At 38.1% G+C, this 27460-nt stretch overlaps 1 protein-coding gene across 2 annotated transcripts; it reads left to right on the top strand.

The window, feature by feature from the left end:
* LOC6040783 (TBC1 domain family member 16) lies at positions 1-27033 on the top strand. 2 transcript variants are annotated; one of them, XM_038255278.1, is made up of 7 exons: positions 1-529; positions 9897-11156; positions 23197-23698; positions 23756-23900; positions 24002-24108; positions 24176-24357; positions 25922-26121. In XM_038255278.1, the coding sequence occupies exons 2-7, from the start codon at positions 9905-9907 to the stop codon at positions 26119-26121; spliced, it is 2388 nt and encodes a 795-aa protein (XP_038111206.1). In that variant the 5' UTR covers positions 1-529; positions 9897-9904. The 2 variants fall into 2 exon arrangements, with proteins under 2 accessions (XP_038111206.1, XP_038111207.1); XM_038255279.1 differs by lacking the exon at positions 1-529 and having other exon boundaries at positions 9905-11156; positions 25922-27033.
* The last annotated feature ends 427 nt before the right edge of the window (positions 27034-27460 follow it).

Raw genomic sequence — 27460 nt, 5'->3', positions numbered from 1 at the left:
ATCATCGCTCGGAACAGTGATATCCTTTACCCGCAGCTGCTGTCGCACAGCCGAATGTCCTTCCATCACAGTGAGTTGGTACGCCGCGAGAAAACATCATCACCGCGTGACGTGAACGTGCAGAATTAATCGATAATCGCGTGACGTGAAAATCGAAATCGGGTGAAAAGTGGTTAAATTTTCGAGCGAATAAAGGGGGTTTTGACCTGAGGAAAATTGGATTAAAATTGTTCACTTTGTGCGGAAGTTTTCACGCAGGAGAAAAGAAAGAAAAGTGATGTGAGAAAAACGCAGAGGAAAAGCATTCGGGGGCTAAGGCGCAGCCACACGCATTTTATGGCAGTATTTTTCCTACAAATCTAGTTACCCAGTGGTTTCCGCAAATCTTGCAATACAAAAACGTAATCGTGAAACGCTCTTAGCCTACTGCTTGAATCAGCAAGCTTTCCCTTAAAAGTTGGGAAGTTATTTTAGTCATAGCAGCAGCCTGCTTGGATTATACAATTAGAGGAACGATACTAACCATAAGGTGAGATTTATTTTTGTAGAGCAAAGAAACCTCAAAGTTTTTGGGTCAACTCCCTGCGGAGAGTGCAAGATTTAGTGCTTGCAGAGGAAACCACTTCAATTCTAGAGCATACTCAAATAAAGGTGAAACCACCACTTCAGTGCTATATCATTTCAAAAAGAACCCCCTTTTCAGGCACAGAAAAACATTATGAAGTAATATAATGCGCTATATGTTGTATGGAAGCAATTCTACATTCAGTCAACCGCATGCCATCCAGTTTTTATTTCTCAAACAGAAAGTGAAAAGGGACAATATTTTTCCTCCCTTTCGACGTCGTTGTCGTCGTTATTTCTTCCTGCAATTTTCCATGAATCTGTGATGACGGCGGGGTTGATGATGGCGTGGGTGGTGACAATTATTACTGTGCCAACCAGGCGAAAACCACCCACCCAACCCGACCTACGTCAGAAATTGTGCATTGAGATGAGATTTAGCTTTATAGCAGCACCACTTTAGCATATTATGATGGGTTTTAAAGCTTCGCAATTTCAAAACGGAAATCAACAGCTCGTAAATCGTGATCGATTGGGCGATTAATGCAGAAAAGGTCGAGCTTGTTGGCTGCTCTGCGGGATGCGACCTTGAATTATTGGTGGCATGAAGCAGTTTTTTTTTTCATTTTACGAGAGAACGTATCGATTTTCTAGTATTGTGATTGTTCAGCTGTTTTTATTGGCGTGTTGTAGATGAAAAGGTGGTTTGTGTTTCATGGAGACGTAGGGTTTGTCAAACACGTTTTGTTGTGTTTTGTGTTGAATTCATAAAACTTGATTGATGATCTCATTCAAATATTCATTGTATTAGATAAACCGTTTTGAATAATACTTGAAAGTTAAGGTTAACAATTTATTTTTTGAATATCTATATTTATTTTCAAGCTCATCCCAGTGGCAATTACTGCGGTCGCTTTGTTCGAGATAATGTTCTAACTTAGGTATTACAAATAGTTTGATGTCTGGAAGAATCTCCAGAAGTATGAAACATTTAGGTAAATTGGAATAAACAGGATTGTTGTCGTTTTATAAAGCTTTTTCCAATTAAATAGCACTTACCGCTCATATTGAACTGCCGCTTCGAAATAATCCATATTTTGCGTGGGAATTGGTCAAACTCAAACATACACAGCAAATTTTGGATCGCAATTTCAGTAAAAAAAATTAACTGAATGCGATTCAGTAATTAGCACTTTTGCTGAAATTCGGTAATGAACAAAAACATTGCTAAAAAAGGTGCAGTGGTAATCCTACAGGCATAACCATCATGACGAAGAACTTCGGACACACAAGTAAATGAAATTTTTAGAGTTTTTAATATTTGCGTTTCTTGGCCACAAAATCAATCAAGAAAAAGTTATTTCGTAAGATCTATTTATTTTTGCTCAAAGATGGTATTTTGACGTTTGATAACAATTAAAAATTTCAGACGCTTCTTCAGCTAATCGTAATAGCAAAAATTTAGAGCCAGTTTATATGAAATCATTTCATCAATTCTATGTTTAACTTTCGGCATTGAACAATTTTCAAGAAATTTTTTGCAAACAAAAAAATTTATTACAAAGAGTCATTCTGAACCATGTGTTAAAGACACAACACACAAACCCTAGAGCTTGATACCCATATTGCCCCAACTCTTAAGGTTCTGCAAATGTCCCCTTATCGGAACATCCCCGGGGCCTCCGGCCACTCTAGTTGGTGGCCATTACTGCCCAAATGTCAAATTGCATGTCCAGTATCAAATTTGCCGAAGACACCAAATCGATCAAAAAATTCCTTCAAAAGATACAGATTTTTGAATTTTCACATATCATTTTTGTATGGACAGCTGCCAAATTTGTATGGAAAATTATATGGACAAACTAATGATGCAAAATGGCTTCTTTGGGCATAACGAAGCCACCAAAAAAGTTTCAGTCGGATTAAAAAATACAAAAAAAATCGAATCACCGAAATCCTAGAGAACTGCTCTACTGCCAAAATGTCAAATTTCATGATACCCATATTGCCCCAACTCTTATGGTTCCGCCAAATGTCCCTTTATCGGAACATCCCCGGGGCCTCCGGCCACTCCAGGTGGTTGCCAGTTCCAATAATCAACTCCCGCTCATGCCGGCTGGCATGTCTTGGCGTGTCCATGCCTCCAGGCCATCTGCTCTAGGGTCTCCAAGCCATCTGCTCCCGGGCCTCCAAGCCTTCTGCTACCGGGTCTCCAGGCCAGGCCATCTGCTCCTGATGTTGACTCGTCGACGTCCAGCAACAGAATGAATTATCGGGACCGACCGAGCCGCGTTTTGTTAATTTAGATCGGGGACGTATGCCCCGCCTTTTTGCACCCATTCCCCTACATCTCCTTATTCGCTTTTTGCCGCGTCGACGATCCGAAAATTATGAGGTAGAGTGGGGGTGATTTTAGATACATCAATCTCACGTCTCTCGATTGACTGATTGGGAAACGTTTGTTCAACCAACCAGCGTGCGCTAAGAAGAGGGGAAATTTGCCGAGAGGGGAAGGTGAAACCAAAGCGTTTCATTTCGCTTCGCGAAATTTTGGATTGCTACCCTGTATAGAGCCCTAAGACGAAGTTCTTCGTCAAAATCAGTAACTGCATATCTGTCAAACTGAAATGTCACTTATGACTAATTGTTTGGATGCTGCCGAGAAAAAATCCTTTTTCAAACAAGTTGTGTTTTTTTTTTACATATTTTGTATTGTGATCTTTAGAAACCAAGGTAAGAAAAATGTTAATGTTAACAAATGCCTCGACCTTTTTTTAAGGTTTTGACGATTGATGAAACAAATGTATAAATAGCAGTACTGGAAACATTTTCAATGACAAGCAAAATCAAATTTTGATAACTGAAATACCAGCAACGATTGCTGAATCTTCAGCAAATGATCTGTCAAACTGCCACAAGAAAATTACTGAACTTTCAGCAAAACAATAACACTTTGTTAAGTTATGAAATATATTATAAAATTCGATGAAATTCATGTGAAATAAATTATTATTTGCGTCAGGGGCTTTTCAAATGGCTGGTTAAATTTCAAAAAATATTTATTTGAAAGTGTTAAATTATGTTATTTCAATCTATAAATCTTTAAAATACATTTATCAGTTGAAGTTTTTTGATATTTCAGGTTTTTCCTAACATTTACGACATTTTCGTCGTTTTTAAATGAAAGAAAACAGAAAAATACATTTTGTCATCAGTTTTGTTCAAAAATGATAATTGGATGAAATTTATTAAAATACAAAAATATAACAAATTATACAGAAAATGATATTCAAAACTTTTTCATAGCAATTTTCGCGAAATCAGGAAATCAGGCTATACAATATTTTTGTAAGAAGTTAAATCTCTGCAAAATGATTGTTCATTAGGGTGACAAGAAAAATTGAACATTTTGGAAAATTTCAAGAGATACCTCCTGGCTCGATGCTTTAAACAATAATTAGTAACTGTGCCAATTTTGAGCCAAATTGGTTAAGGTTTAAGGGTCACTTTTTATCGTTTAAGTTTATATGCACGCAAAAAAGGAGTTCGCGTAAACGTGAACAGAGTTCATGCCAACGGGAACCAGGAAGAAAACTGTTCAACTTTTATGGTGCAAAATTCAAAATTGCACCATGAAAGATGAAAACTTTTCTTCCTGGTTCCCGTTGGCATGAACTCTTTTGACGTTTACGTTAACTAATTTTTTTTTTTTTGAGATTGGGGAAAATCGCGAAAATATATGGGGAAAACGTCGCTTCAGAATTTTAGCAGTAAGTGGCGCAGGTCTCGCCCAAAATTGCCCAAGTGTGAGATTCTTGTAGGAAATTCAATTTCCTACAACTTTGTTGAAGGGTGCAATATGATCTGGGTTGATCCTCATGAGTTATTAGCAATGCAATGTATCCAGGTTTTTAAGCGAAAATGGCGTTCGAATGGTGAACGCCCAAATGTCAAAATCACGCAGTGGTACCAACATTACGGAAAAAGTGTGCAATGACATGACAGCCAATTTTTTTCTAATGTTGGTGCTACTGCGCGATTTTGACATTTCGGACGTTCAACATTGGAACGCCATCTTCGCTTAAAAACCTGGATATAGGAAGTATATACGAAAATGCTTTTTACCAATGCTGTTAATCGTTGAAATCAACGGCGTTTATATCATCGATGTCGATGATCGTTGATTTAAACGTAATCGTAATCGCAGCCATCGTTGATTTAATCGTCAACGTCAACGGAGTCGTTGATTTAAACGGCGTTGATCAACGCGTTGATTATCGATAATCATCGAGTTGATCAACGGCGTTCTTTTATAGTTTTCTTGAGTTTTATGAGGGAAGAACGATTTTTTCATAAATGTATTGATTGGGAAACATTCTCAAATAGATGTGACATGGTTGTTCGGGGATCCGGGTGTACCAAGAGTGACCGGATTTTAAACCGAAATTTAAACCTTAGCTAATTACTGGTCACTTTCATCTCCACTTTGGTTCCCAAGTCCAACCAGGATTTTTCTTATGTAAATGACACCGAGGACGGACGGGAACCGAGATATGGTCGGATTAACACCGGAATTATTGTTCCGGCGGGTTCAGTAAGAGTCTCGCATGGCTAAATAACGACAGAATTTGTTTTTCTATGATACAATACTGAATTGACCGCATGACCCATGTTCCAGAACCCAGATTGAGATCGGCCAAGATGTCAAGCTTCATGACAGACCGGAGTAGCTACCTGCTAGTATTCAAAGAGTAAACAAAATAATTATGACCTACTGCGATCGGTTTTCGGCACCACACGAAAGATTTTTCTCGTGGGGTTCAATCGAAACTCATTGATCACCAACAGTAGGCTACTCCGGTCTGTCATGAAGTTTGACATCTTGGCCGATCTCAATCTGGGATCTGGAACATGGGTCATGCGGTCAATTCAGTATTGTATCATAGAAAAACAAATTCTGTCGTTATTTAGCCATGCGAGACTCTTACTGAACCCGCCGGAACCATAATTCCGGTGTTAATCCGACCATATCTCGGTTCCCGTCCGTCCTCGGTGTCATTTACATAAGAAAAATCCTGGTTGGACTTGGGAACCAAAGTGGAGATGAAAGTGACCAGTAATTAGCTAAGGCTTAAATTACGGTTTAAAATCCGGTCACTTCGGTCCTCTTGGTACACTCGGATCCCCGAACAACCATGTCACATCTATATGAGAATGTTTCCCAATCAATACATTTATGAAAAATCGTTCTTTCCTCATAAAAACTCTAGACAACTATAATAGAACGCTGTTGATTAACTCGTTGATTATCGATAATCAACGCCGTTTAAATCAACGACTCCGTTGACGTTGACGATTAAATCAACGATGGCTGCGATTACGATTACGTTTAAATCAACGATCAACGACATCGATGACGTTGATTCATCGATTAACAGCATTGCTTTTTACTAAAATATGGGTAGTTCTCTACCAATTTACACGAAAACAGGAAAAGTTGTCCCGACCCCTCTTCGATTTGCGTGAAACTTTTTTCTATTCGGTAACTTTTGTCCCTGATCACGAATCCGAGGTTCGTTTTTTGATACCTCGTGACGGAGGTGCGGTACGACCCCTTCAATTTTTGAGCATGCTAAAAAAAAGGTGTTTTTCAATAATTTGCAGCCTGAAACGGTGATGAGATAGAAATTTGGTGTCAAAGGGACTTTATGTAAAATTAGACGCCCGATTTGATGGCGTACTCAGAATTACGAAAAAACGTATTTTGCCTTCCTCACTGAGGTAAGGCTATAATCCTGCTCTAAAAATGAACTTTTTATTAAAAGCTCGAAGACCCACCTTCATGTATACATATCGACTCAGAATCGAAAACTGAACAAATGTCTGTATGTGTGTGTGTATGTGTGTGTGTGTGTGTGTATGTGTGTGTGTGTGTATGTGTGTGTGTATGTATGTATGTATGTGTTCAAAAATCTTGCCAAGTTTTCTCAGCACTGGCTGAACCGATTTTGATCGAACCAGTTGCATTCGACTTGGTTTAGGGTCCCATACATCGCTATTGAATTGTTTGAAGTTTCGATAAGTAGTTCAAAAGTTATGTATAAAAATGTGATTTCACATATATCCGGATCTCAATTATATGCATGTAAACGATGTCCGGAACCATCATCCGACCCATCGTTGGTTAGGTAATCAAGAGACCTTTCCAAAGAGTCCATATAATTGATGATCTGGCAACCCTGTCTCGAGTTATGACTACTTAAGTGATATTTATGTACTTTTTTGAAGCCGGATCTCACTTAAATGCATGTAAACGACGTTCGGATCCATCATCCGACTCATCGTTGGTTAGATAATTTAAAGACCTTTCCAACGAGTCCACAACATTGAAGATCTGGCAACCCTGTCTCGAGTTAAGACCACTTAAGTGATATTTATGTACTTTTTTGAAGCCGGATCTCACTTAAATGTATGTAAACGATGTCCGGAACCATCATCCGACCCATCATTGGTTAGGTAATCAAGAGACCTTTCCAACGAGTTCACATAATTGAAAATCTGGCAACCCTGTCTCGAGTTATGACCACTTAAGTGATATTTATGTACTTTTTTGAAGCCGGATCTCACTTAAATGTATGTAAACGATGTCCGGAACCATCATCCGACCCATCGTTGGTTAGGTAATCAAGAGACCTTTCCAACGAGTTCACATAATTGAAAATCTGGCAACCCTGTCTCGAGTTATGACCACTTAAGTGATATTTATGTACTTTTTTGAAGCCGGATCTCTCTTAAATGTATGTAAACGATGTCCGGAACCATCATCCGACCCATCATTGGTTAGGTAATCAAGAGACCTTTCCAACGAGTTCACATAATTGAAAATCTGGCAACCCTGTCTCGAGTTATGACCACTTAAGTGATATTTATGTACTTTTTTGAAGCCGGATCTTACTTAAATGCATGTAAACGATGTCCGGATCCATCATCCGACCCATCGTTGGTTAGATAATCGAGAAACCTTTCCAACGAGTCCACAACATTAAAGATCTGGCAACCCTGTCTCGAGTTATGACCACTTAAGTGATATTTATGTACTTTTTTGAAGCCGGATCTCACTTAAATGTATGTAAACGATGTCCGGAACCATCATCCGACCCATCGTTGGTTAGGTAATCAAGAGACCTTTCCAACGAGTCCACATAATTGAAAATCTGGCAACCCTGTCTCAAGTTATGACAACTTAAGTTATATCTGTGTACTTATTTTTCTGGACCTAAAAAAAATAGCTGAAATATGTGTCCAAACCACTCATATTACCCATTGTTGGTAAAAAGTGAGGAAGGCATCAACCACATAGGTGGATTAAGTTAGTTTTTCATCGAAAAAACACTAAAAACGTTTTTAAAACTTTGCCATTTTCCGTTACTCGACTGTAAAAAAAAAATTGGAACATGCCATTTTATGGGAAATTCAATGTACTTTTCGAATCATTGACCCAGAAAGGTCATTTTTTCATTTAGAAGAAAAAATTTCATTTCAAAATTTCGTGTTTTTCTAACTTTGCAGGGTTATTTTTTAGAGTGTAAAGTGTGTTTACTTATTGCGCTTCTCTTTGTTTCGTCTTCCGTGCCTGTCGTGAGTGACCACGAATTTGTCTAATTTTACATAAAAGTCCCTTTGACACCAACTTTCTATCTCATCACTGTTTCAGACTGCAAATTATTGAAAAACACCTTTTTTCGCATGTTCAAAAATGGAAGGGGTCGTACCGCCCCTCCGTCACGAGATACCAAAAAACGGACCTCGAATTCGTGATCAGGGACACAATTTACTCCTTAGGGCAAAGTTTCACGCAAATCGAAGAGGGGTCGGGGCAACTGCTGTGTGAGTTGGCGGAGAATTACCCATATCACAAAAAAAACAGGATCAACTCGAATCGTTTTGCACCCTTCGACAAAGTTGTAGAAAATTAAATTTTCTGCAAGAATATCAAACTTGGATAATTTTGGGCGAGATCCGCGCCACCTGACAAAAAAATACTGAAACGATGTTTTTCTGCATACATTTTTGTGATTTCCCCCATATTAACTTCAACGATAAAAAGCGACCTCCTGATCTTAACCGATTTGGCTAAAAATTAGCACAGATACTTACTTTTGCCTAAGGAATCGATTCAGAGGATTGTCACCCAGTTCAGGAGACTTTTGAATTCATATGGATTACTTATATGTTTGCTATTTTTACAGTTTTCAATATTGTTTGAATTTTATGTTCCTCGACTCCAGGCAGCAGGCTTGGCCAAATGGTTACGCTGAATAGCAACGCCAACTTTGAGCTTCATCGAAAAAAATAATGATTTCGAAAGCTGATACTGATACGAATGACTAATTTGGACACGTTGCTTCCCACAGGATAAAAATAACTTGATAAATATTCCCCATTCTCACAACCATCCTTCAACACCCGTGTAGGAGGCTGATATCATACCATGGATTTCTTCCTCTAATATACAAATAAAAATGACCCCACGTGTGGGATATTGATTTTTATCACCAAATTCCCTTGCTACTGCTAACAAGCTCTAACAATCGGCTGACCAAAAATCTCACAGAGGGAAAAAGTATCCTGTTGCTCTCAATCTCATGAGTCGAGTCCACTGGGAATAAAAAGTTGTAACTTCTGTTCCGATACGCTGTTTCTTCTTTTCTTGCACAACATTAATGAAACGACGAAACGGAACAACAACCTTGGTCATTTCCTTTACATTCATTAATGCGGTTGGCTCTATTTATATACGACCAATCGTTATCGCCCTAATGAGTTCGATGGAAATCGTTAGCTCTAAACCCTCAACTTTTTTTTGTTTTTTTTTTTTTTTTCATTTGTTTGACCCATGTTTACGAGTTAATTTGACATCCTTTGTTCAACGGAAAACATATTTTGGGTGTTCTTCTCTTGTTTTTACTTTTTATGAATATTTAAATTTATCATTTTTATTATGTTTTTCATTTTCTGTTTTTGAATTTGATTGAAATGATTCGTTTTTGTTTTGTCAGTCATATATGTTTAATATTCCTCAGTCACGGCCAAACATGACCTCAACAAAACTATTTATTTAAGAAATTGGCAAAGATGGATTTTTTGCGAAATTTAAGGTAAAAGCTTGTCTAGAAGTCTAGAGTTTTTTTTTTGAATAGGTCCTATATTCATATGAAAGACAATAGTTTATAGGACCTATTCAAAAAAAAAACTAGTAGTTGAGTGGTAGAGGGTTAAAAGCCATGCGTCTCCATTAACATACTTTTCCTCTTTTTTCGTCCGTTTTTCAGATCTCAAAATGCCCATCGTAAGCATTCTGAAGCGCGCGTCCAGTTACATCATGGGCAGTGACGAGGACGGCGATGAGGGCAACAACGAGATGGTGTACGAGGACAACGAGGTCCTCTTCTGCAAGAACAACATTTGCGTCCATCCACCGGCGGTGATTCGGCAGGAATCCGATGTGCTGCACTATCCGGGCTATTTAACCGTAACCACAAAGACTTTTATCGATCAGTATAACAATGCAAAGCGACCAACGCTATTTCTCACGTGGATCCCCAACTCGACGTTGAGAAAGTGTCCGTCGACGGTGGAGAATGTGGGGTTTTTCAGGTGTAACAGCTTGAGTGAGAACAAACTAAAGTTACACCAACAGCACGAACAGCTTAAATTGCAACAGAAGGAACAACTTCAAAAGGGCGAAGGACTTGCAGGTCACTCCGTTCCGGAAAAGCCCGGTGAAAATCCGTTCGTCACGACGATCAAGATCGCAAACACAAATCCATTCCTGGAACCGTACAACGACACACTGGCGCAGACTTCGAGCGATGCCAAGTCGATGAACTGCTCGGACTACTCGGAAACCATCAGCATCAGTTCTAGCTCGGACAAGGCCAGTCTCTGCAACAGCAACGAATACAGCCGTGAAGACGTGCACGACGACGAAGAAGACGAAGGCATCATAACCTCCGAGACGAACATGTCCACCAGCATCGTCGAAGAGTCTACCGAAGAGCAGGAATTGAAAACCGAACTTCAACCGTTGATCGAAACGGAAGAAAGCGCCAAAGCGGCCAGCTCCGCCAAAGTGTTACCCTCGCAAACTTCAGTAACCTCGGTCAACATTACGATCGCCAGTCCACACATCCAAAACGTAGACATTCCACCCCCGGACGCCGTCCTTCCGCCCAACGAGCGCTTCATGCGATCCCTGTCCGTGTCCTCAAGCGACGAAAACAACCCCAACTGGATGTCCCCCGAGCTCCTCGCGTACAAGCACAATCTGGCCTTCCCGGAGAGTGCTTCCGCGTCCCCGATCGTCAACCGGAAGACCCCGCTCAAGTGTCGAAGGTTCTCGGTGGACCTTAGTCAGATGCGCGCGCTGCGACTGTTCTTCAACGACGAGAACTGCACGTCCGGACAGTTGGTGATTGCGTCCCGTGAGTCGCAGTACAAGATACTGCACTTTCACCACGGCGGGCTGGACCATCTGGCGCAGGTGCTGCACCAGTGGCACTGCTTGCTGCACAACATTAAGCTGGCGCCGGGTAAGAGAAGGGTGGCATGGTTTGTTTGTTGAGGTGCAAACACCATGCGTCTCCATCAAAAAGTGTCTGAGAAAAGCGAGATCAAGCCAAGATGGAGGAGACGCATGGTTGGTTATCTTTTCATTAGAAGTTATTTTCGTTCAAAAACTCCTTTTTGTCAATTTAAATAACATTGTTTGTTGTGCTACGCTGAACATCAACAACTATTCCACGTCAAACCAGCAGGATACATATTAAAAGTGATCCGATGTGCCTCAAATTAGGCATGATTGATCCCTGGCCAAAATAATTATTTTTTTAATTGGTGGACAAAAAATATAAATGGACTTCTTCTAATTGGACGCTCGATATTTGCTTCGTAGCCCAGTTAAAAACAGGGGGGCGACATCTATTAATCTTCTCATTGAAAAGTGCCGGCGACAAAATTGGGCGAAAAGTTCACCGTCCGGAGATCGCGAGTTGGCGCGAGCGAATGAACACCGCGAAAAACGATTCGGGGTTGCATTGGGGTTAAATGATCATTTCGTCATTCGGTTTAATTAAAAAATAATTATTTTTTCGTAAGTATCGCTACTTTGATGCGATGTAATTCATTTTTACAGTAAATTGAGCATTGTTACATCAAATTTGACCTTTCAAACGCACTAGAATGGCCAAATTTTAAAACATCAATGTTTGCCAATTTGACCGTTTTACCCCCAATTCCCCTTGTAGAACAAAAGAAAAGTTCATCCGCGGTCTGTCAGCAGCGCGCTGTTTTGTTTGCTGGATCAACATTTGGAAATGTCGAACGTTGAAGGAAATCGCTCAAAAAATGGAAATTATCCGATTTCAAATGTTATGGCCGCAAATGAAAAGTAAGGGTGGCTAATTTTTTATTCCGATCTGTAAAACTAGTTCTGGCGAGGGTTCTGGGCACTGCGGCAATCGATTTTACCGGCGGGTTGCTTCCGGTTGCATTTGATTTGAGGAGAAGGTTTTTCAATCCACCAGGGGCTTATTCGGGGGCAACAGTTTCGGTAATCCGGAACTTCCGGTAAGTTTCATATATGCAGTGTTTAGCATGAAAAACAAACTTAGACCAATCATTCAAGTGTGCGCTTTTTTTGAGGAGGGAGCGCAAACCGAAGTAGAGCGCAATTCGGGGGAGCTTTATTTCGGGTTTTTTTGCGCAAATCGAAGGAGCGTTATTGCTGGGTTTTGGCGTAAAATGGGATTTTCTTTTTTAATTTTATTTACAATTAAACGAAACATTTATATAAGGGGTCATCCACAAAACACTGATAATGGGCCATCCTCAAATCTGGGTATCCAAGAACTCCCGGATGTCATGGCCTAGATAGCTACCTGATCAACGGAGGTCTATATGGGTGAATTAACCATCGGTATAGCTTCAGGTTGCTTCAGTGAACCACGATGGATACCCTTCGGCATGTTGGATTATTATGGGTCCTCCAGGAACTCCCGGGAGTTATGACCTGACGATCCAAGGCTGTATATCATAGGTACTCTCGATCTTCCTTTGCATTAGTGTGAGTGCATGACTCCGACTCCACTAAAACCAAAACAATAACAAACGAACAATGGACCGTGCCAGGAAAAGCAAAACATAAACAATGTCAGTGGCAGTGGAGTGAGAGAGTCAGAGATAACGATTTTGACAACCGCACTACTGCACACTCGCGAGTACCTTAGGTAGAAAGCCATGCTGATGATCTACCTAATCAACGGGGGTCTATATGGGTGTATTAACCATTGTAACTATAATCTTTTTTAGACTAAAAAAAGTTTTTAATTCAAACCTGGTCATAACTTAAAACTTTGCCAATGGTTGGTATTCAGAAAATCTTATCTCAAGATACAGATTTGCGAAAACATTCACAGCACTTGTGTATAGACAGACACCATTTTGTATGAAGAATATGAGGCAATAGTGCACAATAACTATTTTGGTCATAAAAAACATCAATGGATGAAACCTTGTCCAAATCTGAAAATGCAATCAAAAGCCGATTTGCAATAACGAAAGGAATTAAATACTTTGTTGAATCCAAATTAACGCCTCATTTTTCTGTTTGTTTGTTGTTGTGCAGGTTTGGTTTCAAATATTTCGTTTGATATGTTTCACACTAGCGTGAGGAAGGTGGGGCAATAATATGGACGTTTTGAAAAATACGTCATTTGTGGACACCCCCTGACCAAATTTAGAACAAATTTCTGAGGATGGTGGGGAAGTTGCCCCATGTTGCCCCACCCTGTGCACGCTAGTGATGTTTCAATTGGGCCCAAAGGTGAAGCTTACATTTGTGATATTATTGTTCACAACGATAAAGCTTATTTTTCTGAGTACAATGACACTTTGTACGACCGAGAAGGATTTAAAATCGATTTTAAATCAATTTAAAAAAAAATCACAGCTCGTTCTAAGCGGACCTTAATTGATTCATCAAAAAAATGTTGTTCTGTCCTATTTTTTGTATTTAAATGAAAAAAAAATGATCAAAAATGGGTTTTATTCTGTTTTTTTTTACCGTTGAACATAACAATTGACTCAGGGCTTTAGGACCCTATTGTCTTATGGGTGAATTGATCATCGGTGTGGCTTCAGGTAGCTTCAGTGAACAACGATAGATACTCTGAGGTACGTTGTTATCGATCATCCAAGAATTCCAGGAAATGATGACCTGACGATCTACCTGATCAACGCGAAACTATATGGGTATATCAACCATCGGTATCGCTTCAAGAAGCTTCAGTGGACCATGATGGACACTTTGCACCATGCTGGATTGTTATGGGTTTCCCAGGAACTCTCAGTAGTCACGTAAATCATCAGGTCATAACTCCCGGGAGTTCCTGGAGGACCCATAATAATCCAACATGGCGAAGGGTATCCATCGTGGTTCACTGAAGCAACCTGAAGCTATACCGATGGTTAATTCACCCATATAGACCTCCGTTGATCAGGTAGCTATCTAGGCCATGACATCCGGGAGTTCTTGGATACCCAGATTTGAGGATGACCCATTAGGCCGATGCAAATATTAAAAAAAGTTTTTGTCCCTCGGCCCTGGCCGAGGTCAAGGGGGGGGGGGCAAAAAATTAAAAAAAAATATAAAAATTTAAATAACAAGCCATAGTCTACACATTTTTTTTTTTTTTCATGATTGTCTTTATTTTACGGAGATATTTTACAACAAAAAATAGCGATCTTAGCAAATGTTTAGCAGATTCCCAAAATGATTCTTGAAAACTTCTCGAAAGTTCCATCTGATTTTTCTAATGTGGTGCTGAAAGTCCTTTACTGTTGCGTTATTGGTATTTTTAAGATTAAAACAAATTACTTCTGCTACTAGCCATAAACATGCTTTTCTTTTCATTGATGTTACTATACTCATTTGCATGATTTCTTCTGGATCTTCTACTACTAACTTCAATCTCTTGCTAATAATCTCTTCCACCCATTCCCAAACTTGCCTGGTATTTTTACAATTTTTTATCCTGTGTTCTGTACTGTCAACATTATTACAAATCTCACAAAGGTTATCTACAACTCCTCTAACTTTTAAACGAAACATTTTTGATCTATTTGGGACTAAATTATTATACACCATGTATAACGCCTCTTTTGCATAGGAACTTAAAAAAATTTTTGCTAATGTTTTCCCAAATTATTTCCCATGAAAATTCTGGATTCTCACGTTCAACTTTAGGAATAGTATTCCTTTTTTTGTAAAAGAAAGTTATAAAATGATTTACAGCTATCCAAATAACTAAAATGAGACAACTCTGACGCGAGATCCAGCCATGCTCGTGCGTTTCTAGTAAGAGATTTATTACGGGTTTGTGCTAACATAAAGCTATCTTTATCATCATTAAATGCAAAAATTATATTTTTAACAAAAAGGGATTGCGCTTTTACTTCTGGATCTGCTAATCCAAGCCCACCTTTTTCTAATGGAAGATAAAGCTGATTTCTATCTACTTTGAAAAAGTTGGTCCATATAAACCAACCACAACTTTTTCTAATGTCTGCCAAATGTTTGTTAGAGGGTGGAAATATCTGGGCAATGTACCAGATTTTGGACAAAGCGTAGGAGTTTAACACTATGCATTTTTGAACTAGATTTAATTTTCGCTTTGAATGTTGTGCTAATACATTTTTAAATTTTGGTATGATTGAATTATAATTACTATCTACTGTTCTAGAAAAGTCCTGATAAAAACAATTCCCAGAATTTTTAAGCTCATTTTTCTTCTAACATGTGAGGGCCGGAACGACAGTTATTTAATCTCATAAAATGAGATTTCCTGGCATTCAATTTTATTTTAGAAAAATACTAAAATAGTTGATGAGCTCCAGCACAGTATCAAACTCGTGATCGTTTAAAACAAAAATGTTCAGATCGTCTGCGTAAGCAATCACTTTTATGAAAGTGTTTGCTATGAAACAACCTTGAACATTGTCATATATCAAACGAATCAGTGGTTCAATGTACAGCGCGAATAGAGCCATGCTCAAAGGGCAACCTTGTCGAACAGAATTTAATATTAAAATCGTATTTGTTAAAAATCCATTGAAAAGAATTTTCGATGAAGCGTGTTTGTAAAGATTTTGTATGCATGTAATGAATTCATTTGGAAAACCGTACTTTTTGAGAACAGCCCAAAGAAAGTCATGGCTAACATTATCAAATGCTTTTTCTAAATCAATGCTTAATATAAGACCTTTTAACCTTTTTGTTTGCTCAGCACGGAGACAGATATTGCGAATTAAACGAAGATTATATATACATGATTTCTCTGGATTACAGGCTGCCTGGCCAGGTCCAATTAAATTTGGTAAAACTGCGTGTAGTCTGTTTGCTAGAATTTTACTGAAAATTTTATAATCACAGTTGAGCATACTAATTGGTCTTTTATTTGAAATGTCAGTTTGGTCTCCATTTTTTGGAACTAAGGCTATAATTCCTTCTGAAAAACTTGGTTCCGGGCATACTCCATCCCTCAAATAACTATTAAATAGCTTAAGTAAATGATCACTCAAAACATCGAAAAAATGTTCGTAGAACTCGTAAGTGAGTCCATCAGGACCGGGACTCTTTTTTTTGGCTGATAGTTTAATAATAGTATTTAATTCATCTTTACTAATTGGTCTTATTAACATGTTGGAGTCTTGCAAGTTTAATGATTTATTGATATTATTTAATACTGGAAAATAGTTATTCGAATTATTGGAAGATTCATTTGCAAAAATTTTTGTAAAATAATTTTCAATACAAGGTTTTAGTTCTTTGTAATCTGAAGTAATACCTTTAGTTGTACGAAGATGTAGTAAGTTATCAGAGTAATTTTTTTTAATACTGGATGATATTTGAAAAAGCGAGAGAGTTTCTTCAGAAGCTAGAGATGTTGGAGGTATTTTCAACGAAAAGTTTTTTAAACGATCATGCTCAATTTGTAAAAGTTTGGATTTAATAAAAATCATTTCATCATAAACGTGTCGCCCATTACTTTGCTCTATAATAATCTCTTTTAAACACGTATAGTAAAAATTTTTCTCACGATGGATTTGCTGATTCAAATGAAAACTTTCAGATTTATAAGTTTGCTTAATTTTGACTTTCACTGTTTGATTCCACCATTTGTTCAAATCTCGCGAAAACATTTCACGGGTTTCTAAGTCATTTAAAACAGTTATCAATTTATTATGAATGTCTGAATTATCAATCAAACTCGGATTGATTTTCCAAAATCCTCTTCCAAATAATTTCAATGGAATTCCATCAGGAACCTGATATTTAATAAGAACGGCATGGTGATCAGAGAAAGGAACTGCTGCGGTTGACACAGACAGAACCTTGCTTAAAAGTCTTTTGGAGCATAAAAGCGATCGAGTCTTGACATAGATATTCCACGAATGAATGTAAATTGAACTGATTTATTTTTTCCTTTTCCACGTCGAACAAACAAACGGATTTAACCAAAGATTCAAGTCCTTTGCAAAAATTTGGAACTGTACTGTTTGAATCAGAAGAAAGTAAAATGCAGTTAAAATCTCCAGCAATAATGTTATTTTTTACAGATGATAGATGTGGTATTATCGTTGAAGAAAAAAGAATATCCCTTTCTTTTTTGCGATTAGTACCTGAAGCAGCGTAAATATTAATAATGTTAAAGTTATCGATAGACACAGATAGTATACGTCCGCACGATCCCATCAACACGTTACTAAACTCAATACCTTTACGCACAAGAATAGCTGTACCAATACTATCGTTATTAAAATTAACTATAGCTGTGTGAGAATGTAAGAATCCAAAACTTTCAAAGGCTACTTCTTGTAGCAAAAGTATGTCAATGTCTGTGTTAAAAATAAAATCTCTAAGTAATAGTTTCTTTGCAATACAACTAATAGAATTGATGTTGATTGTACAAATACTACGAGTAAAGACCATCTTCCGGCAAACCAATACGCACAAAAACTTTAACTGACTGTCAGCACCACGTGTTCTACGGGAACGCAAGTGAGGTTATGTTACGCTCACTTGCTGGCCTTAGCATCTGCTCTTGTTTCGATCGTTTTGATCACTTTTTCGATTTTTTGCTTTGTTTGATCGCTTACCTCCTTGTTTTTGAATCCGTCAGCGTCTACCCCAGACCCCCAAACCCTCATCACCCCCTCTGCAGTTCCCCCTCTTCAGACCCCCCCTCTTCCGAAACCCCCCCTTCACCATCCGATGGCGGATCTGCTGGCCTCTTTGGTGCCACCTTGTCGAGGCTGGTGTCCATGGGCTCCTCCGTTTCTTTAGCTATGCTCTGCAGAACCTTCAGAATCTCCGCCGGGGTCTTGCTGGAACCCGCCACAGAACTGCCACTTGTTGCTGGTGTTACTGCTGGTAGTGCTGCGCCGTCAGCTGGAACCTTTTCTCGCTGCGAGATCGCTGCTTCGGTAACCGGAACGGTGACTTGCGGAGGTGCTGGTGTCGGTACAGACTGATTGCGTTTGCTGTTTAGAAGTTGCATCTGTGGTTTAAATGCTGGAACCTCCAGTACCGGTGGCGCAACGGGAGTCCCACGGGCGGCCACAGAACTGTAAGAACGTGGACCGCCGCTTCCCGGCGAGACTGTTACCAGTTTTGGACAGCTCGACTTCACGTGCCCTTCTTGTTTGCAATGGAAGCACCGATTTTTCAAGCCATCGTAATAAAGCCGAGCCCTGAAGTGGCCGATGAACAGGCTGGCTGGAATCTCCTTCGCTAGTTCCATGTGTACACCTCGTACGCCGTTGTACACGTTGAACTGGAAGTCCATTGGATAGCGTTCCCTCGTGCTGCCGGATGGTTCCGTACTGTCCTAAAGCTTGGGCAATGGTCTTTTCCTCAATCTCCGGAGGAGATTAAAAATCCTGACATATCGGAAGATCCGGCTTGCCGTGGCCAGCTGGACGAATGTCGTGGAACCGTCGTTGTACTGGAACTGGTAATGCTCCTCAAGGTTGTTCAGGAACCCCGAAAAAGCAGCTTCGTCGATGAACTTGAGGTAAAAATTCCCGTCATTTTCGTCTTTGTAGACCGAGTGTAAATCCGTAGCACTAAGCTTCAGCTTGTCCATGATAAACCGTAGCACGTCCATGTGCACTGGTGCTTTCGCACCGGTCTCGAACATCAACTTCAAAGTGTTCTTTCGAACTCCGTTTTCCATAATTACTCTATTTTTCAATAGATTCCGCACAAAAAAGAAAAAAAAAACTCACGTGGCTATAGAGCCAACAGACGGCAAAAAGACTCTCACTTGGGAGCAATTGTTCGGATCGACTGCTCGCGACGACGTCTTGTCCGAGAAATGATTCAAATGAAAAAAGTGTTTAAAAATGCATTTTACACTAGTTCAGTTGTTTTGCAATCATTAGTTTTCAAAAAATCTAAGATCTGACAAAAACAAAAATTGTATCGAAAAAAAGGTTTTGCATCGAAAATTTTCAAAAAATCTTAAGATTTTTTAATAAACCCAAACATGCTAAAAATGATTTTAAACGCAGAAGAATGTATTTTAATTTGATTTCAGCTGGTTGCACTTGAATTTTCATTGAAATTTTGAAGTTTATTGTAAAATATTTTTTTGCCCCTGATTTTTCGGGCCAATTTTGAAGGGGGTGACAAAAACTTTTAAAAATATTTGTACCAGCCTTATCAGTGTTTTGTGGATGACCCCTTATATAAATGTTTCGTTTAATTGTAAATAAAATTAAAAAAGAAAATCCCATTTTACGCCAAAACCCCGCAATAACGCTCCTTCGATTTGCGCTCAAACCCCGAAATAACGCTCCCCCGAGTTGCGCTCTTCTTCGGTTTGCGCCCCCTCCTCAAAAAGAGCGCACACTTGAAAGATTGGTCTAAGTTTGTTTTTCATGCTAAACACTGCATATATGAAACTTACCGGAAGTTCCGGATTACCGAAACTGTTGCCCCCGAATAAGCCCCTGGTGGATTGAAAAACCTTCTCCTCAAATCAAATGCAACCGGAAGCAACCCACCGGTAAAATCGATTGCCGCAGTGCCCAGAACCCTCGCCAGAACTAGTTTTACAGATCGGAATCAAAAATTAGCCACCCTTACTTTTCATTTGCGGCCATAACATTTGAAATCGGTTAATTTCCATTTTTTGAGCGATTTCCTTCAACGTTCGACATTTCCAAATGTTGATCCAGCAAACAAAACAGCGCGCTGCTGACAGACCGCGGATGAACTTTTCTTTTGTTCTACAAGGGGAATTGGGGGTAAAACGGTCAAATTGGCAAACATTGATGTTTTAAAATTTGGCCATTCTGGTGCGTTTGAAAGGTCAAATTTGATGTAACAATGCCTAATTTACTGTAAAAATGAATTACATCGCATCAAAGTAGCGATAATTACGAAAAAATAATTATTTTTTAATTAAACCGAATGACGAAATGATCATTTAACCCCAATGCACCCCCGAATCTTTTTTCGCGGTGTTCATTCACTCGCGATCTCCGGGCGGTGAACTTTTCGCCCAATTTTGTCGCCGGCACTTTTCAATGAGAAGATTAATATGTCTCACTAAAGGCAGATCGCCCGCAGCCAACAATAGCTGTCAACTTCGGCACCAGAACAAAGGGGAGCTTTCAATTACGGCACCAGCACAAAAGAACAGCTGTTCGTTACGGAACCAAAACAAAGCAACTGCGCACTGTAAAAAAAAAGTACAAAAATGGAAATAAAGTAATTATTGTTTTTATGTAAAATTTTACCGCAATGTAAGTTCAAACGTTAGTGTATGTTTTTGAGGTAATTTTTATCAATTTATTTGCAAAATATACTACTAAAGTTGGGATTATTAAATGTGTGCTTATGACCTCATTTGAAATTGTACTTTTATCTCATGAAACGTTTAACTTAACTACTGTGTAATTTGACTTTTACTACAGTAATTTTTATAACAAAAATTTAATTATTTATAAAGAAAATATTTTTGTTTTCACTGTGCGCATTTTGCGCGCGTTATTAATCTCAATCACCCAAGATGGCGGCCTTTAGCATCCTCCTGGTTAAAAAGCAGAAAAACGTCAAAAAACCAAAACAAACCGAAATTACCGAGGGGTTGGTAGTTGCAAAAAAGAAGTTCAACAACAAAAAAACCTTTTTTTAAACATTTTATAAATTTTAAAGTCACAATTAGTGAAAAATAAGAAGTAAACATAGTTAACAAATTTGGGTCTCTTTAGTTTCTATGTTTCATTAAAAAAAAATATCATGCATCGGTGGTCCCCTCGTCATTTTTCGTTCAGCAGCATTCGGTAACTGTGCTACTTTCTCAGCCCAGTTAACGAACAAGTACTGTATTTGGCATCATGAAAAAAGGGCTCTTTCCCGACATTTTGCGGGGTCCGGCAAAATATTTCATCGGGGGTCTAAAGCAACATGTTTTCTCAAAGATTTTTTCGATTTTGTAGGATTTTTCTTCAGAAAAGTCGACGAAAATCGATGAGTTCATGTTCATATCCATCAAATTTCTCATGAATATGCCTCAAGATTAAAGTCTCTTGAGACTTTAATCTCCAATAAAAAGTTTCCAAACGAAATTTAGAAGATTTATAGTTTTTGCCTTCCTCACTTTACTGAGGAAAGGCTATAAAATCACTCGAAAAACGAACTTTTTAGTTAGACCTCCTAGACCTACTTTCATTTGTACATATCGACTCAGAATCACCAGCTGAGCAAATGTCTGTGTGTTTGGCTGTATGTAAACATGTGTACCAAATCAATGTCACTGGAATATCTTGTCACAGGCTCAACCGATTTTGGCCGGAATGGTTTTAGTCGCTCCGTCTTAACGTCCCCTAAGTTGCTATTTAAATTCATGCAGTTTTATCATGTATTTAAAAAGTTATGTTAAAAAAACTGTTTCATATTAAATTAAAAGTATGGTAAAAAGGGTGATTTTCATGAAACCCACACATGTAACATATTTTTAGAACGCATATAAGAAGACCTTTCTTGTGGATTAAGAATTTTCAAAATCTGACTTACCTATCTAAAATTACAAGCAGTTTAAAAAATGGTCTGAATTTACATAACCTCAAATGGTCCCGTCTGATCGCCACGTAAAAAGCCTTGTAGAGGGATGCCATTTTCCTGAAAGGCGGTGTCTGTATAATCTTGACAAAAAGTCTGTAGGAAGTCTATTTTTTTACTCGTCACTTTTTTTTATTATTATATAGGACCTCTTAGGTGCTGCGATCACATTCGGGGAGATCCATAAACCATGTGGACACTTTAAGGGATTGTAATCACTCTATAAATGAGAGGAAGGCACCAACCACCTAAAGAAAGGTGGATTAAGTAACGTTTTTTAAATATCTCCACTATCCAAGCTGGAAAGCTCAATATGACCGACTAAAAATCTTTTTTTTGTTTGCACATGATGCAATTTGAAATGTTAACGTCGAAATAAGTAATTTAGAGTCTCGAAGCATATTATAATAAATTTTATAGATATGACTCGTCAATTTTTATTGACTTTTCTAAAAATTCTACAAAATCGAAAAAAAATCAAAAAAATGCTTCAAACCCACACTTTTTTCATGGTGCCAAATATCAGACTTGCCGAATTTTTTATCTTAATTTCTCGAAAAAATACACCGTGTACATTAGGGTAACAAGATAAAATGAAAATTTTGGAAAATCGTAAGAGGTACCCCTTGGCTCGATTCTTTAGGTAAACATAAGTAACTGTGCCAATTTTGAGCCAAATCGGTTAAAGGTTAAAGGTCTTTTTTCATCGTTGAAGTTGTATGGGAAAATTAGCAAAAATGTATAAGAAAACGCAAAAAAAATGTGAAATTTTATGACAAAAAACTTTGTCTAAGACCGCAAAACAATCCGAGTTAACCCTGACGAGTTATTACCGATTTAAAGAAGACGTTTTTGTATGAAAAGAATTTTTTTTCGCCAACTTCAACGATAAAAACCTTCAACCCTCAACCGATTTCGCTCAAATTTTTCTCAGTTACTTATTTTTGCCTAAGGAACCAAATCTGGGGATACCCTGAGGTCGATTTTTTTAATTACCACCCTAGTGGGTAATCAACAAACAAAAAAAATGCGAGGCCAAATATTTTCCCTAATTTAAGTCAAATCAGAGCTCTTTTGATCTGAATCCAGCTGGTTTGAGATTTTGTTTATAATCCATTATTGTTCAGTTCTGATATTTTTAAGTTCAGAAAACATTTGTTCTTATATATATTTGATACGACGATATTTTGGATACTATTAATCTGATTTGAATATCTCTCCTAGAAAAGTTATGGAATTTTAAAATCAAAAGATAAATTGAAAAGAAGAAAAAAATGTTTGTTTCCCTATGAAATTCATTTATTTTCATTTAATTTTTTTAAGCATCAGAAATTTCACAGATTAGTGATAATTTCTTTATCAGTTTTATCGTAATAGATTAAATTCAATGAATCCAATTCATTTTTTTTTCAATTTCCAACTGCTACCTCTTACTCCCCCAGGCCAAGACGAACCGAACCAGCCGTACCGCCAGTTCATGGTGTGCCGTCCGGAGGTGCGCAAGTCCGAACTCCACCCGGAGGAGAACAAGGTCAACAAGATCACCACCGACTACTTTTACGGCACGTTGCTCAACGAGAAGGGCCAAATCGAGGACGACCTGCAGCTGCGCAAGTGCGTCTTCTTCGGCGGTCTCGAGAAGAGCCTGCGCAAAACGGTGTGGCCGTTCCTGCTGCACTGCTACAGCACCAGCTCGACGTTCGAGGACCGGGCGGCGCTGGCGGAGATTCGCCGTCAGGAGTACGAGGAAATCACCCGGCGGCGGCTGTACTCGATGTCCCCGGAGGCGCAGGCCCAGTTCTGGCGCACGGTTCAGTGCGTCATCGAGAAGGACGTGGTGCGTACCGATCGCGGGAATCCGTTCTTTGCCGGCGAGGACAACCCGAACATTGACACGATGAAGAACATTTTGCTGAACTATGCGTTCTACAACCCGGGAATGTCGTAAGTTTAAGGTTGAACTTTTCAAAGTATTCGTTTGCTAACGGTTTTGTTCCGTAGTTACACGCAAGGGATGAGCGACCTGCTGGCACCGGTTCTGTGCGAAATCAAAAACGAATCTGAAACGTTCTGGTGCTTTGTGGGACTTATGCAGCGGGCAATCTTTGTCTGCACACCAACCGACAACGACATTGATCGAAATTTGGTAAGTTTGAGTTTGAAACACCATGCGTCTCCATTGAAAGCTATTCTGTGGAAACGCATGGTCCTTCAGCTTTCCAAACTAACTTTTTCACTATTTTTCAGTGCTACCTGAGGGAATTGATACGATTGATGGTTCCTAGTTTCTACAAGCATCTACAAAAGCACACCGACGCCATGGAATTGCTGTTTTGTCATCGCTGGATACTGCTGTAAGAAGTTCTCTAAATTTATCTTCATAGATTAAAAAACCACATCTCATTCAAATATTCTTTGCAGCTGCTTCAAGCGCGAATTCACGGAAGCCGTGGCCATCCGGATGTGGGAGGCGTGCTGGTCCAACTACCTGACCGACTACTTCCACCTGTTTCTGTGTCTGGCCATCATCGCGGTGTACGCCGACGACGTGATTGCTCAAGATTTGCGCACCGACGAGATGCTGCTGCACTTTAGCTCGCTGGGTGAGTGTGGATTGGACTTTTATTGTTCGAAATATTGTTAAACATTTCAAACGTTGTACGTGATGAATTTTCAAACTTTATTCGTCTGGAGATTGTTGAAATTATAAAATATTTTTATGAAACTTTAAAGAGTGACGGAAATACCATTTTCTGCTAAGTGAGATAATTTTCGAATAAATATTTTTGGTAGATTTTATATGTGTTAAAATAACACAAATCATAGCTCATAGCTTATCGAAAATTTTCAAAAAATCAAAAGATTTTTAAATCAACCCAAACTTGCTAAAAATAATTCTAAACGCAGGGAAATGCATATAAAATTGATTTCAACTGATTGTACTTAAATTTCTCTTGAAATTTTTAAGTTTCTTGAAAAAAAAAAATTGTTTGCCCTTTGATTTTTCGAGCAAACTTTGAAGGACCAACTTCGAAGGGGGAGGGGGTGACAAAAACATTGAATAAAATTTGTACAAGCCTTATACATCATTACAGTTAAGCTGCTATCAAAAATTTGCTAAATATCAAAGAATTTATGAAAATATTTGTGTTCCTGCAATTCTAAATGTATGACAAAAGGTCGAAAGCCATAAGATCGAATGGACAAAACTTGAAAGGAAAAAAGGTCGACTATTGCAAAATAAAACGTTTCAAAATGATTGCATACATATTGAAAAACAGCTATAGGCGGCATAAGCTAGAAGAAGTCAAATTTTATAAAGGTTCATGTTGGAAAAAATAAAGAAACGACTTTTATTAAATAAAATTGCGATTTTTTCCATGTGTGCATCAACTGGTGGCGTGCTGAACTCACTAAGCGAAGGATATGTATTCGGCGCCCTCATCCTTGTGCTATACCTTCCCACTTATGACTAAACGTCACTTCGCATCGAACAATGTGATTTTAAGCTGTTATCATTGATATTTTCGATACAATCTTCGATACAATCCACCGATGCATAATACTTTCCAGATGAATTATAAAAATAAAAAAAATACTCAAATTTATTTACAATGTTTACTTTTCATATTTCTTTAATTGTAACTTGAAATTAAACAAAATTTTGAAAAAAGCTTTTTTATTTATTGAATATGATTTTTGCTTCCATTAACCCCTCGGTAATTTCGGTTCGTTTTGGTTTTTTGACGTTTGTCTGCTTTTTTAACTGGGGTACGGCCTAGGTTTTCCCCCTCATTTTTAGGGAAATTTGAAGGGGGCTCGATGTAAACTTGAAATCTCGCTTATTTTTTTAAAAGTTCTTATGTACATAGGAAACCCATGACGTATTTATTGATTGTTTAAAAAAAAACTAATCTAGAAATGAAATATGCACCGGTAAAATACAAAATGTTATGTTTCAACAAAAAGATGATGGTTTTGATAAACAAAATAAATAACTCGGCTTCTCCAACGAATTTTGCTTTATACATCATTGAGGTGGAATTGCATTGAAATTGAATGTGAAGAAATAAACATGAAACCAAAATATTTCAACAAATGTACTAATAACCAGTGATGCTCTGTAAAAAAATAAGTTGAAACATTTAATCTGTTTTTCCATTCCAGCCATGTACATGGACGGTCAGCTGATCCTGCGCAAGGCCCGCGGTCTGCTGTTCCAGTTCCGCCAGTTTCCGAAAATTCCGTGCACACTGTCTGGCCTCTGCAAGCGGTGCGGCCCCGGCATGTGGGACTCGGGCCACCATCCGTCGATCGAGTGCATCGGCCACCTGGACCACGAAACGTGTGCGCTCGCCGTGGATTAAAGGAATTGATTTATTTTTTACAGAGGAAAGTGTGTGATTGTGATGTGAGAGAAGAGAGATCTGATGCTTTATTTTTATTAGTTTAGCACTATGAAAAAAACAAGAGAAGAATTAATCGATTTAGATACATGCAGCAACTGCTTCGTAGATAAGATTATTTATTGCAAAATCAAACCAGAAAACTCTTTAGCTCTCCAAATAGTCGTTATTTTACTGTTGAACGGATTACAAGACAAACACTTTAAGCTATAGTATGATGAGTTACTATATTAGTAAACGTAAAAGTAAACAGACACACACTTACATTCACATTCACTGACACGTGCGTATTCATAGCTATGCTTATATATGAAAACAAAACATGTTATCTTTAGCGGTTAGAATAATCAATTATCTTCGATGCAATCAAACACAAACAGGCAAAAACACACAAAACGAAGAACAATAAAACATTCTTTGAGCTATGCTTTTTTACCAGTACTATATTCTGCAAAACTTTTACTAAAGAAGACGCTATGAGTTTAGTTCAGCTGCAAGCAATTTAGCCGAAAAAAAAACGGAAAAGACACATATATTTAAAATAAACCAAATTACAATAGTCTGGTAGAGATATCCAACAACACACAACCAAAATTGGAACTATAATAATGCAAAAATTACCGCAAAGATGAAGCACCTGCCGTAGCAAAGGATTCACAAATGGTCCCAGCCAGTATAAAGCAGCGATTAAAAGAAAATAAAAAGTACAGTGAAATTATATTGTTGATGTTACGAAATATTTACACAAAATTTTATAACCATTCTTACATGTAGAAACTATAACAAAACAAAACACTGCTACAATTATGAAGAATTAGCTAACACATAAAAAAAGCAAGAACAAATAGTAAAAAGTGAGTAGTGGTGACATAAGTTTAGATTGATTTAAACAAAATGTTAGTAATTAATGTTGTTTTATATACATATTTCCAATTTATTTATTATCTTCGTTTCTCTAGCTTTTGTCAGCTTTTTCCAGGTTAGACGCTCTTTTATTTTTTTAGGTAAACTTTAACTCCTTTTGTTTAAAGAGTCAGACAAAATATGTGTATTCAAAATTTGGAAATATTTTTTCAATAATCACTAACCTTTTTTGGGTTTAAAAAGTTTTTGTGTCATGTCATGAGCAAAGTTGCAGGTTTGACTTAGTTTAAGAAATATTTACATGGAACAAATAATTTGCCATTTCGACTTTTGATCACTAAAAGTTAAGTGTCCGTGACAAGTTTTTTTTTATGTTTTGATTGTTTTTAAACACTAATTTTAGAGCAGATTCAGATCCAGGGAATACATAGAAAAA

Source organism: Culex quinquefasciatus, chromosome 2 (genome assembly GCF_015732765.1).
Source record: "Culex quinquefasciatus strain JHB chromosome 2, VPISU_Cqui_1.0_pri_paternal, whole genome shotgun sequence".
Classification (NCBI taxonomy): Eukaryota; Metazoa; Arthropoda; class Insecta; order Diptera; family Culicidae; genus Culex; species Culex quinquefasciatus.
This window is presented reverse-complemented; position numbering and strand designations above follow the sequence as displayed.